We start from the raw sequence: 19786 nt of genomic DNA, 5'->3' as shown, positions 1-19786 counted from the left end.
TCTGAGGCTCCATGTTAGCAATAGTCAGATATTTAGTAAGCTGCAGAACTTCGGGAAGGGAAAAAGGGAAGGGAAAGGAGGGAATGAGAATGAAAAGAAGAAAGAATCCAAAGGGAAGAAAGGAGTGAGGTAGAGGACATAGGAGAAAAAGGAAGGGAAGGGAAGACAGGCAAATTAGGTCCACCTGATAATGGATCAGAGGCCAGCCTGGCCTGGAAGGTTGTCAAGGGCCTTTCATATGCCTTTCTTCTTGGCTGACAATTCTAATTTGTCCACATTCCTTCCTTGTGGTTTTCTCTTAGCTACCAATGTGAAGGTTGGGGTCTTCCTTTCCTAAGGTTTCCAACCTACCTCTATATTGTACCTATTCTCTACTCTCTGGCTATACGGAAGGAAGCTAATGGTTTCTCTGTAATGAGGGGACACTGAATGCCACATTACAAACTTGAGGAGTTTAATACAGGGTTCCTCAAGGATGAAACTTGCTTACCCAACCACACCAGTGTGCCTACCTCAGCAGCCAGTAAGAGAGCTTTGCTAAAGCCACTGAAGACGTCTCACAAAGCAATGGCAATGAGCACAGTGGAAATATGGTCATGGAAGAAACTCGCTGATCTGAACCTCAGCACTCTTCATCAGAGCCGCTTCTCCCAGTATTAGCTGTTCAGCATGAAGAAGGGTTTCCTTAATTACACTCATTGCCTCCACTCCAGAGTGTGGCTCACTTGGGGACATAAGTCTACATGGCTGGGTTGTTACAAAGATTAAATGAAATCACATATATAAATAATGCTTTAGTAGGCACTCCATTGTAATAGCCATCATTATTATCATCAGCATTTATTCATTCAACCAAGTAGGCACTCAATAAATATTGATTGACTGTATGAATGAAAGAGTATAAAAAGTTCCTTCAAGCAGGCCAAGTTAGACAAAAGGATGCAGACAACTTTGCACTTTTCAAGCCTGTCTACACATAGTTACATCTAATATCTATTTAAGGCTCTTCCCTTTCGCAAAAAGTTTTTTATTTAAATTTTAAATTGTTCCCATGCCCAGCAGAGACACAGTAATCTATTTTCCCCACAGTATATATCACATCTTCTAGTAAGGTATATTTTAATTTTGTTTTGTTTAGCTGTTTATTGCTGGTCCCACAGTCAAGCAACACGTACGTTCCAGGACAGTAAGGGTATTTCCTGTTTCCAGTACATTCTAAGTGCATGTAAATGCTCACCACCAAACAGTGACTGTGAAGGAATGAACGATGAAGAGCACAGTTAGTTTTGCAAGTTGTCAGCTCTGAGGAAAATATTAAAGTTGGGTTTATTGGGAGGCAGACTACAAAATTTGAAAAGCTGAAACAACGGCTGGAGTTGGAAATGAAAGGAATCTCTTCACCACTGGCCTTGGTCTAAAAAGACCAGGATGCTTGTTGCAACCTCATTTCTGAAACAAAGCTTCGTTTTTAGCCTTTTGTTCTCAGGAAAGCCAAGTCCTCACCTTGATGGTATCTTAGATACAGAAAGTCTTCTGTCTATCAGCCTCTAAGACGGCATCTGTCCTAGTTTGCTGTCAGTTGCTGTGATAAACTCTGACCAAGACTGACTTGCGAAGGCAGGGTTTATTCATCTTATCTAATAGCTTGCAGTCCATCATGAAAGGAAGTTGGATAGAAGGAACTCAGGTCAGGAATCTGGAGATGAGAGATGATGCAGAGGCTGTGGAAGAATGCTGCTTACTGGCTTGCTCCTCATGACTTGTTCAGCTTACGTTCAACTCACTGTGGGTTGGGCCTTTCTTTGGACCACTTTGAATTGATGTTTTGGGGGGAAGTGGGGTGTTCAAGACACGTCTCTCTGTGTAGCTTTGAAGCCTATCCTGGAACTTGTTCTGTAGACCACACTAGCCTCTAACTCACAGAGATCTGCCTGCCTCTGCCTCCCCAGTGTTGGGATTAAAGCCTGGCTTGAACTGATTTTTTTTATGAGGTGAAACTGGTGTGGGAGGTCCTTCTGTCTATGTGTTGCTTTCATTGGTTAATGAATAAATATGTTTTGGCAACATGAACGATATAAATCTATTTTCATTCTTCTGTTGGTAGAAATCCAGTTTTTCCAGAATCATTTGTCACTAGGCTATCATTTTCCCCAAAGTATGCTTTTGCTTTCTTTGTCAAAAATTAAGTGGGCATAGCTTTACCGTTTTATTTCCAGGTCCTCTATTCTATTCCATTGTCCTCTTGTATATTTTTATGCCAATATATGCTATCTTTATCACTATAACTCTATGGTATAACTTTAGGCTCAGTGTCATAACACCTCCAGCATCATTCTTCCTCCTTAGGGTCATTGTGACTATTCATGGTGTTTGGTGTCTCTCTATGAATTCCTGCATTTTTTTTCTAAACCTGTGAAATGTGACATGACAATTTTGATAGATATCGCATTATTCCTTTATATTAATTTTGGTAGTATAGAATATGGACTATGTCCTCTTTTGTCAAGGCCCCGTGCTCCTCAAAAATAAAGAGCAACTGAACAAAATAGAACGGGTTGGAAACAAGGGCTGGAGAGATGAATTAGTACAGCGCTTGCCACAAAAGCATGAAGAATCCCAGCACCCATGTAAATGAAGATATGCAAACATCTGTAATCCCAGTGCTCAGGAGGCAGAGATAAGGTATCCCCATCTGGACTACCTAGATAGAGAATTACTAAAAAAAGACACCCAATGTTGACTTCAAACCTTCATGCACATACATGTTTACATACACATGTTCACTCACACACATACACATACAAAACACAAACAAAATCTACAACAGGCTGGTAAAGTGGAGTCTCTCTTCTCATCACGCTCTTTCTGGAGATCACTCAGTATAATTACATGCTTTCAGAGAATATTACCATATATTTAAATTATGTATGGAAATGCATCTCCAGAATCAAATGGATATTGTGTCTGATGAAAAATAGTAAATCCCTGTGAAATCAACCAGCTATGGGCAAGATAAGAAAGAAGAAACAGCCATAAAGAAAATATGAATAAAGAAACTATTTAAATACAAAGTCATCTACATTCTATAGTTGAAGGACTATCTCAGAAATGAGAAATGGCTCCTCTGAGCTGGAAAAAGCCAACTAAGCTGATCAGGTATGGTGGCACACACATGTAACCTCAGAACTTAAGAAACAGGAGTATTTTTAGAAGTTTGAGGCCAGCCTGGTCTATAGAGTGATTTCAAGGCTGGTTAGAGCTACATAACATATTTCTGTTCTTTTTCTTTTAGAGGAGGGGGAGATGAAATAGTGTGCCTCTACATAGTCCTGGTTGTCATGGAACTCACTATGTACACCAGGCTAACCTCAAACTCTCAGAGAGATCCCTTGTCATTGCCTCCCTAGTGCTGGGATTAAAGGCATTTGACTTTATGCTGGTGTGATCATTTGAATAAGAATGGCCCACATAGGCTCATACATTTGAATGCTTAGTCATTAAGCAGTGGCATTATTTGAGAAGGATTAGAAGGTATGGTTGTTGAAAGAAGTGTGTCACTAGGAGTGGGCTTTGAGGTTTCAAAAGCCCATGCTCAGGTTTAGCTCTCTCCCCCTCCCTCTCCCTTTCTCTCTCTCTTCTCTCCTCTCTCTCTCTCTCTCTCTCTCTCTCTCTCTCTCTCTCTCTCTCTCTCTCTCTCTCCTTCTCTCTCTGCCTAAATGCCTGAATCAAACAATGAAAATCTTTTGAGTAACAATCATTTGTCAAGAATTCTCACATACGTTACTGAATACTCAAACATCCCTCCTGGGAGATAGGCTCAACAGGCAAAACAAATATTCCAACCCCCAAATCTGACCATGTCTCCCACCCTATCTTAAAACCCTTCAAGGATATGCAGTGACTATGGACATGGCTTAGGGAAGTTTCCTTTAAAAAGCATTATAGCCAAGAATAATTAATTAAAAAAATGATTTAAAGACTCTGGGAATTGATCAGAAGGTGTAGGCCCATGTTTCTGTACAACAAATTCTAAAGTTCTTGCTCAACACAATCTGCAGAACCTCAGTGGTGTATGGATAATTCTCTACTGCGGAAGACTGGGTCATTCAAATTATTGGGACACCCCATTATCCCAACAGCTGCACTTTACAAATCATTGTACAGACTCATATAGGTGAAGATCTATTCCATTGAAACTCAGAACACAATTTTAACAACGCTTCCTCCAAATATCTAACATTAATATAAAATCAGGGGTGAAAATGTTTTTAGACTCTGGATATTATTATGGGAACTTTCTTATGTTTTAACCTTCAGTTGCAGCATCCCTTTTTTTTACTAGCAAAGAATACAGGCTTGTCCTCCAGAATCACAAAAACTTCTCCACTTTGTTAAGCCAGCAAGTTTGTTTACACCTAGGGTAAACAACTTTTAGAAGCCTCAATTCACATGCTCATTTGGAGATCTGTTTTGCTTATTCTGAGACCCAAATCATTGGTGCCACCAATCAGATAGACAGTTGTTCAAAGAAGAAGGTGGCACACCTTTAGGAGAATATAGCCTCTTAGGTAGATGGCTTGGTAACTGAAGACCTTTTTAATAAAAGAAATGAGCCCATTCCTCCACAGAAATAGAGCATTTTATCAGGGCACACAGCCAGCAAAGAGAATATGGACTATGCACTCATTTTTGACCATGTGCCCTTCTCTTCACTACCACCACAGACAAAATCAGTATGATAGACAGGGTAACAGCAGAAGGGCAAAGGAGGAAATATTAGCAGGATATCCATGGCCAAACCAATACCAGACCTTCATGACTCTGAGTATGTCTACTTGCTTGACATTCATTCTCCAAGTCTCCTAGGCAATGCCAGAACTACACCCTATAAAGACAAGTTTCTTTTTCCTGAGATAAAAACTCTTTGAGGCCAGGATGCAAATGTTATGTGGTTCAGTGATACCCATTTTAGTGCCTACAGTGCTATTGGGTAAGTGATCTAATAATACATGTATTCATTGGTAACATGTAAGCTGACTATAGTTTGCTGAGAACATGGCTTGGCAAGGAGTGAAAAAGGATCCCTTTTCTCTGATTTCGCTAACAATAAGCTCCACTTCTTTAGACAAGTCACCTAATTCTTTCAAGCCTTTTTCTTTACTATTAAAATACAAAATGAGTTTGATCCCACCTATGCTGCATGGGTCACAAGGTTGCTGTAGTGATGATCATGCCAATAATCAAAAATTTATTGAGTACTAGGACTAACGTTCCTGTATTGTTTAATAGTTTACTTACATAATATTTATGGCCCACAGTCAAATTATGAGGTACCATTAATCTGCACCTTCTTTTTCTGTTTTGTTAATATTTTATTAATCCTTTGAGAATTTTGTACAATGTATTTTGCCTCATATTCACTCCCCACTCCTCTTCATAACTCCTCCCACATCCACCCATCCTCCTCACCCTTTACCTACTCCATGTCTTCTTTGCTTTTTATAACCACTTAGTCCAGTTTGTTGTGTTTTTTTTTTTTTATTTTGAAACAGAATCTCACTGGGTAGCCCATGCTGGCCCTCAAACTCAAGATGCTCTTGCTTCAGCTTCACTCTCAAGCAGCCATGATTACAGATGTGTATCGCCACACCCAGCTGTCAAGTCACTTCTCCACAGACATAGGCTAAGTTAAACAATACCTACTAAGGATTGGGGGCAGGTTTACAAGCCATATTTGGGCTGTTGAGCATTTCTCTGTGCTTAATCTTTATCCATTGAGTCCCACTTACGTTTAACAAAGAGTCATCAATTTGTGCTAGATTTTGTTCTTCAAATACAACAGTACAGACACGCCAATGAACTACTTTTAATGTGAACTAAAGTCTTACTTATAAAAAATGATTTTTATAATAATCTAAGCCTTTTTATGCCTCTGTGAGAAATGATAAGACTTTAATCTCTCCTAGTGATTAATACTACTTTTTTCACTCCATTTGGTAGTTGTGCCAATTTCGGAGGTTTTGGAGAAAGCATAAAGCTGTGAAATTTGAACAAGACTTCTTCCCTAATTTAACAGGGCTCCTGATAAAATCTACAGAGTAAGGATATTTTGTACTAGGCTCTGAAAGAAAAAAGTAAATCTTACATTTTAAGCAAAAATAAAGGCTGTAAGATCTATATGTCATTAGCTGTATGTATTTAGTAGCAGGCATGCCTCTTTTGTAGAGCTATTTCAGATCAGAATTAACCAGCAGAAGCCTGCTTGTCACAGATCCAAACCACATCGTTTCAGTGAGTGCTCTCCAGAGAGCCTTGACAGAAACAATCTCAAGCGACTGTGCCAAACTGTGAAAAAATGTCATACATAATCAGTTCAATTTTTTAAAATTCCTTTCAAAGACGACTTCCTCAAATACTACAATCAATTCCACAAACATCTGTGCAGAGCCCTATAAAAGCTAAGGAAACTGAGACATGTCTCTTCTCCACATTAAAAACATGTTCAATCCTAGTTGGTGCTTAAGAAGTCCTATGTAAGAAACAAGACAGCTCTTGACCGAGATTGTTCTGTGTTAAGTAGATTTCAGGCACTTTCAGTTGTAGGGGAAATTGAACCCAGCAATGATAAAGTTGACTTTCAGTGAAATTAATAAAGTGGCCAACTCATACTGATAGCAACTGTTTATTATTTTCAAGCACAAACCCAGGTCTAGTCGACCTCTAGATTTGCTTCTCCTATCATAACACAGAACCAAAAATAAACAACTCAAAAATAGCTATAGGAAACCCCTGAAACTCAACAGTCACAAGGCTCTGTCCTGCCAGAGTAAACAAAGCTGAACAGCAAAGAAGACTCTCTCAGACCAGACCAGCTGCCTGCAAGAAGCAGAAACCAGCAGAGCTGCCTGCAAAAAGGTTTAAGACAACTGAGGCACCTGGAAAGGACACTCTCCACCCTGTTGAGCTGTCTGCAGGCTTTGTGGGAGCCTAGGCAGTTTGGATGTTCACCTTACTAGACCTGGATGGAGGTGGGTGGTCCTTGGACTTCCCACAGGGCAGGGAACCCCGATTGCTCTTTGGGCTGACGAGGGAGGGGGACTTGATTGGGGGAGGGGAAGGGAAATGGGAGGCTGTGGCGGGGAAGAGACAGAAATCTTTAATAAATAAATAAATTAATAAAAAAAAGAACTGAGTAACAAAGAACTTAATACTTAAAAGGAAAAAGTAAACAAAACGATGTACTTGATATGAAAAAATAAGGTGGGAAGCCATCAAATGGAAGCATCCTCCTTCGAGGAGGGATGCATGCATGCTGAAACAGGAGCAAGGAGGTAGAAATTTTGGAGCTTGTTCTTTAGAACCATGCTGAATAGCGATTCGGACAGGCTCTAAATTGACCAGCAGTCTCTCTTTTAAGTTGTTCTGGAAGACAAAGGGAATGACCCCAGCCAATGACAAACCCACAGCCATTGTGTTATTTAAATGACTTTACAGTCATGTAAAAATATGTCCTTATTTTGTGAATAAATTGGTTATTTGTGGCTGTATTTTAAAATGATCTGAAGTCATTTTCTAAGCACCAGTGTAAACAAGATCACAAACAAACCCCGGTTACCAGTGCCGCTGCAGTTTCAGTACATCAGGAGATTTACATAGTGATTTAGAAAGATCAAATCAATCGGCATTCATTTTCAAAAGAAGTAAAGCCTTGTGAGCCTACAACTCTGTTATAATGCTTCTAGAATGCACATTTACAGACTTTCAAAGACTTGTGAGCACTACTGTTGAATATTTCCTTCATTATCACTTTTTATGTGTTGATGGTTTTTTTATTTTACAGCACACCACACTAAATGAAAATTTTTCTTCTTTATTGCTAGATAATCTCACCAAATGGTGAAAGCAATATTTTCAAAACAAAATTCTATCTTAATGATATGTAACAAATAGAGCTAGAAAAATTTCAAAATTTCTATTCTTAAAACTCAGAACTGTCTAAAGCAAATTGTGGTCTAGGGGCCACTGCAAAATTATGTGGAGCTGGAGTGAGCTCTGTGAACAATTAGAAATAATGCTGAAAGCTGCCCATTTATGTCCCTCCCCTGTTGTCAACCCGTCTGGGTCTTTCAATGACGGACTAAGAAATAAAGGGGGAGAGCAGGATTTTCAATATGTTTTTTTTCTTTGAGAAACAATAAAAACATTAAACTTTAAACACTGAAGTATCTCTGCTCCGAATGGTAGCCCTTTCATGGGAGTCCAGCTTGGGTTTTGTCTGCGTGGGGAAGGAGGGAGGGAGAATGTGAATGCCCCCCCGAGTCATTTAAAATATATAGTATTAGCTAATTGATGAGACGACTAAAAACAATAGTAAGTAGGCAGCCTGGCTACGAGCCAGCAGCAAGGCTTTCTGGTGAGAGCGAGTTTACATTAGAGGCCTGTTTTTCCCCTTTCCTTATATGAAATGAACAGCTGTAATTGAAAAGCAAGGAGCTCTATGGTTTATAGAAATAGGTGTTGTGAAGAGCCTTGGCCGTCTAATTTTCTTCCTATTGCAGGGCAGGCTTCCATTGTCTGTTTTTTAGAGCTAATTTCTTTTCTGATCAAAAGGCCCACGTCGTTGAAAAGGTAGTAATGACTATTCATTTGGCTGAAGCCTCCATTCTCCACACTGTAAGCTTTATTTAGAAATGGCTATTTCTTTCTAAAAGGAAAAGTTCATTTATGTCCTCTATAATGTCAATTAAAGTAGAATATATTTTAATTATTTATCCGCAGGAGGAACCTTTTAGGAACTTAATTTAGTATGCCTGTGCTATGCAGACACTACAATATGCGAATGTGGAATGATATCTAGGCGCATGGGTTTTGTTTTATTTTATTTTACCACTAATGAATAGTTTATTTGCAACTAATTAACAAGTTAAATCGGCACAATTAGTGTCGGATTTCTTTAATAATATAACTCATAAAAGGATAGTCATTGGAACTAGAAAGTAAGATTGGTTGTTGGCTTTGTAAAGAAACCATTTCACAAAATGAGTAGCCCCCCCCATTAGAAAGGGTATATTGGGATGTTCTTCACGATGCATTTTCAAATGAAAGCTAGGTTGCGCGGGCGGAGGAAATATGTTCAAAAACAAGGGAAGATGGTGTTAATTACACAAACATCACATTAGCAAAGCTTCAAGGTCCTAACCCAGAGACGCTTTCCGGGGAAATGGAATTGGGATGTCAGCGGCCTAGAAGCCAAAACGACTGTGTGAACAAAATCTCTCAAGAGAAAGGACTTTGTGCCAAGGTCTGGCCCCCAGTCTCCTGCGAAGCAAGTCGGCCTGCGGGTGGGCAGCACACTAGCTCTTCCCAGTCCACCCCCACAGCCGCGCCCTGGGAGCCCCGCAAGCCGGTCCCTGAGACAGTGGCGCTGGGGTGCGGTGCGCAAATGCTTGCTGGGCTAGCGCTCTCCCACAGAGGGAAAGCCGCCCCCGTCGTGAGAAAGCGCGAGCCCACACTGCTAAGCATGGTCACTGCCGGTCAGGGGCGTACCAGCTACAATAAGGCCAGATCTTTGTGAAGGACCTTCCTGTACCCATGGAGTCGGTTTCTCTGTGGATCTGCTAGGAGTTTGGGGAAAGCGGTAAGTGAACTTTCATTTGCTCAGTCTCAAGTCCTCTCCCAGACCGTTTCCACTTTGCAATGCAAAGTAAAAGGGCAAGGCCTCGCTGTTCCCTGGTAGGCACACAATTTAGCACATAGTATATGTAGGACAGAACTTTAAAGTATCCAAAAGAAATCCCGGGCCTAGAAGAAAAGAAATTAGAAATTCTTTGCATCGAATTTCATGGCTCTCCATTATAGAAAATACAAATTTTTGGTAAAAAGAAAGAAGGAAAGCATGAGAAGGGAGTAAAGGAACAGCTGGATGTTGCCTTGAGATTGATTTTCCCTCAGAAAGCTAACAGGCACCGCCCGAGTCAGGAACGGGTGAATCTGCATAGATGTTCTGGAGATGCCTGGTCTACGTGGGCTTTTCCAGGCGAGGGTAGTCAGGTTTGGTGGACTTATGACTATCCCCACCCCGGAGAAATTGTAAATCTGTGCAGATAGCGATTTTAAGATCACTTCCCTGGTCCCATATTCTTACTGACCAGCTCTCTTGTGCTTAAGTGAGGGCCATGCTTTTGCAGACCCAAAGGAAGCTTACCCTCTTCCGGGCACGCGTACAGTGCAAGGGCAGACACCTGGAAGCCAGTTTTTGGAGGTTGCCTTTTAGAAATGTGTGTGAGTTTGGTGGTCTGAACTGAGGAGCTGATACAGTTGTGGGAATGGGTGGGGGTGAGGCGGAGACAAACAGGGCAGCAATGGTGGCTCTGGCAGCCCTCTGGAATCGGACCCAGTTCCTGGGCAGTGCCTTCCTCCCTCTAGGGAGAAGGCAATAAGTAAGGGTTGTGAGGTCAACAAGAGGGCAGCTGAAGGCAAAATCTGTCAAACTCCTCAGAGTTGCTGCGCACATAGGGAAAAGAGAGTGGGTGATTAATAATGCCATAACACCCGTGTTGGTAAGAGTCATGCTTACAACTGAGAGCCCCGAGGTACGTGGGGGCCAAAGGGACTCCAATAGCTATCAAGTGTCACTCAAGTAAATGAATTTAGAAACTTGCTCCAAAAGTGCCCCCCCCCCCAAAAGCTATGGCCAAAATGCAGTAGAATGCAGATGTGCTTGCCACCCAACACAATTTGTCACCTCCAGAACAATGCCATCCTATGCTTCTAGGCTCCCAGAAATTTGTCTTTGGAGAGAGAGCACCAACTAGGTTGTTTAAAGTTTGTTCCCACCAACCTAGGATCTTCTGATCCTTCCCTGACCTAAATACAGGAAAGCTGCCCCCCCACTCCACACTGCTCTGTGGTGCGTGGGAGAGCGAGGATTCCTCATAACGCTCCAGGGACTGGAAAGTGATGTGTCTTCCACCAGCTGGAGTGACCTTTCCGACCTCAAAACAAAACAAAACCAAAAAAAAGCAAAAAACAACAAAAAACCCCTCAAAATTTAAAACAAAGGATGATTCTAAAGTAGACCCACGCTTCTTAATCAAGGTCCTCCCACTGTAGCCAGAATACAGTATTGGACATACCAGGGTAAATGATCCAGGGATATTCTCAAGGAGAAGGGAGACAGGATTGACTTTAGAAATGTAAGGCTTTTATCTGCAGGAAAAGGTGTCCAAGATAAATTGTTTTCATTTCCCCAAACCAGTATTTGGCCCTGGGCACCTACACACTTGAAAATGTTAGACTACTATGAGTCAATTACCTGAACTAGCCTGAAGAAACTTCTGCTTCTACACCCTCTGCACGTGCCAGCAGACTCCCACACAGATCTAGCAACCCTGGCTATCCAGAATGCACGAGACATCCCTGCCAAAAGGGTGGATACTAGTCTGGCCAGCACCCCTGAAAAATGTCTGCCTTGAGTGGTTACTGAAGAGGCAACACAGGACAGCTCCTCTTCCCCTGTTCTCTCTAACAGTAGCTGAAGCACAATGCCAAAAGTTCTCTTTGCAGATATGAGGCCCTCACAGCATCTGATTTCTCCCGTAGTGACGGGAGGAAGGGAGACGGAGGATGAACCTGGAGTTCGTCGGGCTAGGCCTGTTCGAATCCAGACCATTGGCGTTTTACAATAGTTCGCCAAGGATGGGTCCTTCTCTGCTGCCCGGACCTCAAGTCTGCTTGTCTTTCCAGGGTTGGGGCGACCTGGAAGACCCTGAGGGCGAGAAGGGGCTCCTCTGGGTGAAGTTTCCAACGAAATCCAACAAACGGCGCTATTGTCCCACCATGGGTCCTCCGAGCCCCTGGCTCGACCCCAATCTGAGGGAGCCTTAACACTCCTGGGAGCGTTGGGGGTTGGGGAGGAGGCACTTGGCCCAGTTCCTAGTCTGAGCTCTTCGTGTTGCCCGCGAATCCCGCAGGCCCCTAAGGCTAAGAGTGCTGCTGAGCTTGTTCTTTTCTCCTGGGTTTTGCTTGCTGTTGTTAACAGATGCACAGTGAGTGTATAGTTTGAGGAGTCTGCAGTTCAACACCTTGCCATCAGGAAAGCCTCTGCTGGAACTGGAGCCGCTCGGCTCGGACACTCCTGCCGACCCTCAATAAAATTAACTTTACTGGTGTCTTAGTCTTCATTGCTGGGAGGGCCCTAATAATGGTTTCCTTTTCACTATCCCACTCCCAATCTCTCCGGGCCTACAATAGTAACTTTGCTTGCCTGTTGAAATAATAACTTGTAATAAGAACGGTTTTTTTTCCTACGTGTTTTGAAAGGAATTCGGCGCAGCACTTATTTAATGCCTTCCCGGCCAGCTCAGAGCCACCAGCGGGAGGTCAGTTTAATCCCAACCACCGCAGAGAAGCCAAGAGAGTGAGAGAAGGTGCCTTGATCCTACCAAAAGACCTCAGTAAAACTGGCAGGAGGATGTAATGTGAAAATGAGCTCACTTAAACCAGGACAAGGTGTGATCAAATGACAAACAGCTAATCTGCTTCTGGGAGGAGCAGGGGACCAGCCCCACATCCTCGGTCTTGGGAAAACTGCAGCCCAGGCGCTGTCACCACAACGGCTTACTTGGGTCCTAAAACTTGGAAAGAATCCTGACATCTGTCAGGCTACTGGACGCCAGGCTGCGCGTCGGTTGGGTAGTTTCCTAAACCGCTCTTCACTTAGCAACAGCCTCCGGGGCCCAGAAAAACCGAGAGAGGACCTGAAGAGGGTGGTGGGAGGGCAGGGGCCAGTCACATCTGCTTTTTAGGGGCCCGTGGGTGTGCCTAAGAAAATCTGAGCCTGTCAGCCAATTCATCAAGAAAACAACTGCAGGTGGGGTTTGCTGAATCATTCTGTTTTCTGAGACATGTTTTCCAGCATAGCCGTGCGCGTGCGCGCAGGCATTCACACTAACATTTACCCCCCACACAGAATCTTTCCAGAGCCTGTAAACTCCCTATACCCATCCAGTTGCTATCCTTGGCGAAAAACTACTCTGACCAGGTAGAATGCAAATTTAAAAGGAAGGAATCAGGACCACAAACTTCCTAAAAGTGATACCAGAAAGAAAGCGAGATTCTGGTGCCAGCGGTCCTTCTGGCCACGAAAAGGGCTGAACTGGTCTGCGCCCTGCAAACGTCGGCGGCGGCTTTTTAATTAGTGCAAGAGAGAAAGAGACAAGCCAGGCGTGCAGGCATCCCAAATCATCTCATTTTGCATTATCGCTGAAAAACTAGAAGCCTAGAACCACCACCCCCCCGCGCGTACACACACACACACACACACACACACACACACACACACACACGTAAGTCTTCTGCTTTCCTTTAGGTTCCCCATCTTCCCCTAAGCTAAAGAGAGAGGCGGGAATCCAATACTGTGCGGACACCTTATTTAGGTTTCTGCCACATCTGCCCAGATGGTTTCCCATTCCCTCCCTCAGGCGGCTCTGAGAGTTTCAAACGCCATGCCACTTGCTTGAGCTGGCGGCAGAGCATGTCCAGGTTCCCGCTCCCAGCAGCTGGGGTTTCTCTAACCGCTAGTCCTTGGCAGATAACCCGACAAAGTGCCTGAAGGTCCCGCTCTGTTTTTCTGGGCTTCGGTCAGAAAGGCTGTAAAACAAGAAAGGAGAAGCGAAGTCTGTTAGCACAGCCTGGAAGGGGGGGGCGGCTGAGCGGGGGGGGGGGGGGTTGCGCGCCAGGAGCCGCTCACAGCGGTCGTGGCAGGTGCGCGGTCAGAGGAGGGGGCCCAGCGGTCCACCCAGAGCAAGGCCTCGGCTCAGCTCTGGCCACCACACCGCCCCCCCCCAAACTTTTCTTTTACTCTGAGAGGCTCCGTGTTGCCATGAAAACGGATTTTCCAAGGGGCCCGACCCTCCCCCTCAGGAGCATCGGACTGGAAAACCCGAAATGGCCAGACAGCAGAGACAAAAAGGGGCCTCTAAGCGGGGGCCTGGAGCGAGAAAGTGGAGGCCCATTCGCCCTTTCTGTCCCACACACGGTCTCCACGCCACCGCGTGTGAGCGCCTCCCCCAGAGCCCAGGCAGCGGGCCACTCACCACGGGCACTTGCGAAAACCCCGGGAGAGCCTCACTGCCAGGTGCGCTAGCAGACCCCCGCCCCAGTCCCTGACCCTAGCTCGGTTGTGGACGCACTGGCCTAGGGGTGGAGGGTTCTGGCAGCCAGCAACCAATTAATTCCAAGGAGGGCTTCTTAGAGGCTCAGCCTAGCACACCTCCGTTATGCATTGAATGTCCCAAGCATGCCTGGGCTGCTGGCGGTCCCCAGTGTCTCCAGTGCTAGCAACCGCAATGGAGGTCCTCGGTGCAGAATAAGGGAAGCTTTACAGACTAGCCCTGGGATGAGGTGCTGCTCAGCCTCGTCAGGGTTACAAAGTTATTTTCTGAAGCCTGTGGGCGCTCCTCTGCCCCTCCCCCCCAGTTCTGTTCGCGCGCCCTCTTCCCCCTCCTCCCTCACCTCCTCGGGTTTCGTTCTTTCAAACTTTTTGAGACCCTAATTGGTGGTCTCGGAGCGGGTCTCAGGGACTCCCGCCTCCTGAATAACTCTCATCACGTCATTCGACCCAAGAGGGGTCTGGAGGGTGAACTAAAGGGCTCCCCGAACTTTTTTTTTCTCCAAGCTGGGCCATAGGGGGCTCGGTGTTGATTGGCTAGGGCTCATCACGAAGAGCCTGTCAATCACGGGGCCGATGGGTGGTGAGAGGCGGACCGAGCCCCAACCCTCCCGGATCTGAGCAGGTATATAAAGCATCGGCGAGCTTCCCGGGCAGGCAGCGGCAGCGAATGCAACCAGCTCGGGAGAACGCATCAGGTGAGAGAAGCCCGCGCATTCCCGCCGACTTTGCGCGGAGCACTCCCGCAAGCCTGCCCTTCCCGCCCGACTCTCCGGCCCACCGGCCCCCAAACGCCACTCCAACGGAGTCCCCAGGCCTTTTCACCGTGGCCGCTCCAGCCCCTGGAGCGCCTTCTCCTCCCGCCACGCTGGCGCACCTTCTTCCCGCCCCGGCAATGTACAGCCTGCTGGAGACTGAACTCAAGAACCCCGTAGGGCCGCCCACCCCAACAGCGGCCACCGGTGGCCCCGCAGCCCCGGGCGGTGCAGGCAAGAGTAGCGCGAACCCAGCCAGCGGCGCGAACGCAGGCAACGGTGGCGCGAACGGCGGCGGCGGGGGCAGCGACCAGGATCGCGTAAAGCGGCCCATGAACGCTTTCATGGTCTGGTCCCGCGGGCAGCGGCGCAAGATGGCCCTGGAAAACCCCAAGATGCACAACTCTGAAATCAGCAAGCGCTTGGGCGCCGACTGGAAACTGCTGACCGACGCCGAGAAGCGACCGTTCATCGACGAGGCCAAGCGACTGCGTGCGGTGCATATGAAGGAGTATCCGGACTACAAGTACCGGCCGCGCCGCAAGACCAAGACGCTGCTCAAGAAAGACAAGTACTCCCTGCCCGGCGGCCTCCTGCCCCCGGGCGCTGCCGCCGCTGCGGCCGCTGCAGCCGCTGCAGCCGCCGCCAGCAGCCCAGTGGGCGTGGGCCAGCGCCTGGACACATACTCGCACGTGAACGGCTGGGCCAACGGCGCGTACTCGCTGGTGCAGGAGCAACTGGGCTACGCGCAGCCCCCAAGCATGAGCAGCCCGCCACCGCCGCCCGCGCTACCGCAGATGCACCGCTACGACATGGCTGGCCTGCAGTACAGCCCCATGATGCCACCCGGCGCCCAGAGCTACATGAACGCCGCGGCCGCCGCGGCCGCCGCCTCAGGCTATGGGGGCATGGCGCCTTCGGCCGCCGCTGCGGCCGCCGCCGCCTACGGGCAACAGCCCGCTACGGCCGCTGCCGCGGCCGCAGCTGCCGCCGCCATGAGCCTGGGCCCCATGGGCTCCGTGGTGAAGTCGGAGCCCAGCTCCCCGCCGCCGGCCATCGCTTCGCACTCGCAGCGCGCGTGCCTTGGCGACCTGCGCGACATGATCAGCATGTACCTGCCGCCTGGCGGGGATGCAGCTGACGCCGCCTCTCCACTGCCCGGCGGCCGACTGCACGGCGTACACCAGCACTACCAGGGCGCCGGGACTGCGGTCAATGGAACGGTGCCGCTGACCCACATCTGAGCTCCCGCCTGCTCTTCTAGCTCTTCGCCCCCACCCTGCCCCACATCCCCAAGTTGGGACGCCTTGTTGTTTAGCTTTGCTTGCCTGGGACTGTTGCCTTGTACCGAAGATGAGGAGAACTGAAAGTTTTGCTGTAGCTGTCGGGTTTTGTACAAAAGCAAAAAGAAGTTAGGAACGGCGGAAATGGGACTTTCTAGAGCCTCAGGCTTCTGATTGCTGCCCCTCCCTCCCCCTTTGTAGGCTGGGAACCGCTGTGATGTTTGCGAAGAAAGTGCAGCCCCTTTCTCCTCTTCCCGGGTTCCTAGGTTCTTCTGTTGCATTTGAAAATGTTGTCTTGTTAGTTTGCTATTAATCGAGGAGTGAGTGAGATTGACCCACGAACTGCAATGCCTCCACCACCCCCCCGGTCGTATTGCTTCTGCTTTCCTCTGATTTTTGGGGGGCTGACCGCGCCAAATGGCGCGACAGCTAAAGCCAATGTTAATTTATAGCCAGGTGTGCGTGTTTTTCCCTCCTCGCCGCCCCTGGCCGCGGGACAGCTTCTGTCCAGTGCGCATTTAGGCTGTTGAGTTTGTGATTTCTTGCAGTGATATGTTTGCTATTTCGTCATGCTAATGTGTTCTTTCGTTTGGGTAGTGGGGAGGGGGTTATTTTGTTCTGGGTTTTTTCAAGACTTTACTCTTAATTGCTAAATGAGAGATCAATAAATTTTATAACCTACATGCTGGAGTCCTGATGATTTTGCGGGCCCGAAATTTTAAGCGCGGGTTGAGAGGGAGACCAACCCTAGTTTTAGAACTCAGTTTGCAGACCTGGGACTGAGTAGGGCTCGAGGGGGGGCGAACATGACCTGAAATGAATTCTTTTAAACTACTAGAGGTCCAACCCACAGCAGCTCCCAGTACTCTCAAATGAGAAACAGTCTCAAATGGAGGGAAAAGTTTGTCTTCTGGAAGCGCCTACCCGGAGGTGGCCCACACTACCTGAGCCGCACACCCCCAGAGCGCAGCCATGCACTTGTTGATTGCGGTGATGAGCATTCCGGGATTGATCGTCTGCTTCCGCAGCCATGCGGGTGGGAGGCAGACACCTGCAGCCGCGGAAACTTACCAAAAGCGGGACACTTACTTCTGTGCACTGGGGCGGGAAGATTCTTGAGCTGAGTTGAAATATTTACAAAACGAAAGCCCTTCAGTAATCTCAGTGATCGTATTTAAAATACATGGTTACAGGCGTCCCCGTTAGGATAGAAATATTTCCACCGTGGTAGCTGAAGCAGAGGTGTGGACATTCAACAGTGGAAGATTTTGTTTTAAAAGTTACACTGCAGATGTGCAAAAGAGTTTTCGAGGACCTCCCAAGGCTCGCTTTTAACTTGTCAAAGCAGTTTGCTTATTTGTTTTCTAGAAAGGCTCTCTCTCATCTTGAGCCCAGAGCTTGTTTTCTATTCCCTTTCCCCCAGCCCAGAACCACTGACCATTCCATTGTACTCCCCCAAGGGTCCTTCCTTTCGCTTCGAGCCCCAGCGTATCTGTTTGGGGCCTAGGAAGAAAACAAATAGAATCCGTGTTTTTTACCCCCTCCTCAGCTGTTTGAGGTGATTTCCTTAATCCCTCTAATCCTGTTACCTCGCTATCCCAGAATAACTAAACTCGGCTTTTCCAATAAGCTTGGCCTGGTGCACTGGTTTTATCCTCATCCACTCCTGACCACAGGTTTCTTTGCTTGCGGTCTGTTGGGACCCTAGGCGACAGAGTCCTCTGTAAATTGGTCCGAATTCCACGTTTCCAGCCGGCTTCCTTTGTGTGGACTAGCCATTCACCTGCGGGTCTGGGCGGGCCTCAGGGGGAGGAGCGGGGTTTCTGAGGCTTCGGGGGTCGTGCCCGCTTTTTACACATCACTGCAGCTCCAGGAGACTAAAGCCACCCCGCCTCTCCAAGAAAGGTCGGGTCTCCCTGGGAAGGCAGCACCAACCCTCCTCCGAAGACGTTTGCACAGTCCTCCCCACCCCCCGCACCCCATCCCCCACTGTCCAGCATGGGGTGGGATGGGACCAGCGTTGATTTACAGATGCAGTCCCATTGCCCTCCTTGCAGGGCTCTTCCTGGGCCTGCTGGTTCAGGCTGGGCCTCTTACCTCCTCTCCTCACGCTAAAGCCATAGACTTCAATCCCCTCTTGACCGATGCGAGCTTCCACCTTTTCCTGCAGTGATTGGAGCAAAGCCACAAGCTGCTTGGTGGGCGAGCTCCCCTCACCGCCAAAGTCCCAATGGGAAACTTGTCAGACCCACCACCCTATTCCAATCTTTCAGTCTTTGGCCTTAGAAAACATCTGCCTAAGGTTACTCTAGATTTTGGTCTGAAATGATTCCAGGAAAGGGTGGGGTACGAACAAGCAATGCCCCCCCACTGAGGGGGCGGTGGCAGAGGGGAATAAACTCTGACGTCGTTTCTTTGGAAGAACTCATTGTGCTGCTGCCTTCTTAGTGCCAGGGTCACCCTTTCAGCAAGTCGCACGTACTGCTCACTCTCGCTCTAAGTATCCGTGGCTTTGTGCTCCACTTAGTCTGATTTCCAAATTGCCTTTAAGAAGAGAAAAGATTTCATCGATCAGCACATTTGGAGGATTTGAATACAGATGAAAGATAATTTTTTAAACTTCAGCGATAGGGAAGAGAACTAGACTGAACTGGAATGAAGCTGCCCTTCTCTGCCCAGAATTTCACACCAGAAACTGCCCTCCCCACACTGCTCACCAGGGTGACTGCTCCTTCGTCTGTTTTTAGAGTTAAGGTTCTGATAAGGCTTAATTTAAAGGGAGGGCTCTGCCCCTAAAACAGCAACAAACTCAAAATATGCCTCCAATCCCTGCTGCCTTCGTTGGCTGGCTTTGTCACCAAAAGGGGAAATGACAGTGTTCAAGGTGGCCTCGCTGGTTCCAAATACAGCCCAGTGCAAGCAGATTCTCAGACCCTGGGGAAGGATTCTCCTTACTCTGCCTGTCTGCCACAAAAGGAAGTTAGAAGCCAAGGAACTCACAGCCCCGGCTGCCTCTACAGCCCATAATCCAGTAAAATGTCTGGAGAAAGGTATTTCCTGACATAGAGACACTTAGTAGGCACTGCTTGTCCGGTGGTAAGAAGGAGAGAGACAGGTCCTTACAGAGCAAAACACAGGAGTCCAAAGTCTTCTAGTTTCCCTGCCAGGACCATAGCTATATTTGGTGGAAATTACCCTGCTAGAGGTTTGCTTTCCTGTCCGGTGACTATAGAATTTCCCTTACTAATTCCCTGCCTAGAAGTCCACAGGGATGGGGCTGGGTGTTCAAAGTGCAGGCAAAGATTGATAAACAACCTTGTCTGTCATAGCTGCTCTTATACTGCTTATATGTTATAACTACTTTGAATGTTCAGGAAAGAGGAAATAAAATAAGTTTTTTTTTTAAAAAAAATAATGGCTGCCGTGTAGTTATCAAAATCATTTATGGAGTGACTTTAGTAACACAGAAAGCCATCCTAATACCAGGTGAAGAGAACAAGATGCCAGAACTCTTATTTAGTATGTGTGACCTTGACTATTCAAAAATAAGTATCTGTGACAGAGAAACAAGCAAAAAA

At 47.0% G+C, this 19786-nt stretch overlaps 1 protein-coding gene across 1 annotated transcript; it reads left to right on the top strand.

The window, feature by feature from the left end:
• The first annotated feature begins 14840 nt into the window (after window positions 1–14840).
• Window positions 14841–16882, top strand: Sox3 (SRY-box 3). The gene has a single exon (XM_005358519.2). It carries the CDS (start codon window positions 14841–14843, stop codon window positions 16167–16169), a length of 1329 nt encoding a protein of 442 aa, XP_005358576.1. The 3' UTR covers window positions 16170–16882.
• The last annotated feature ends 2904 nt before the right edge of the window (window positions 16883–19786 follow it).

Source organism: Microtus ochrogaster, chromosome X (assembly GCF_000317375.1).
Source record: "Microtus ochrogaster isolate Prairie Vole_2 chromosome X, MicOch1.0, whole genome shotgun sequence".
NCBI classification, from domain to species: Eukaryota; Metazoa; Chordata; class Mammalia; order Rodentia; family Cricetidae; genus Microtus; species Microtus ochrogaster.
Note: the sequence above shows the minus strand (reverse complement) of the source record. Positions and strands in the feature narration are given on the sequence as shown.

Excerpts from the sequence above, each read along its gene's own strand:
- Sox3 (XM_005358519.2), top strand. The coding sequence starts at position 14,841 with ATGCAACCAGCTCGGGAGAACGCATCAGGTGAGAGAAGCCCGCGCATT.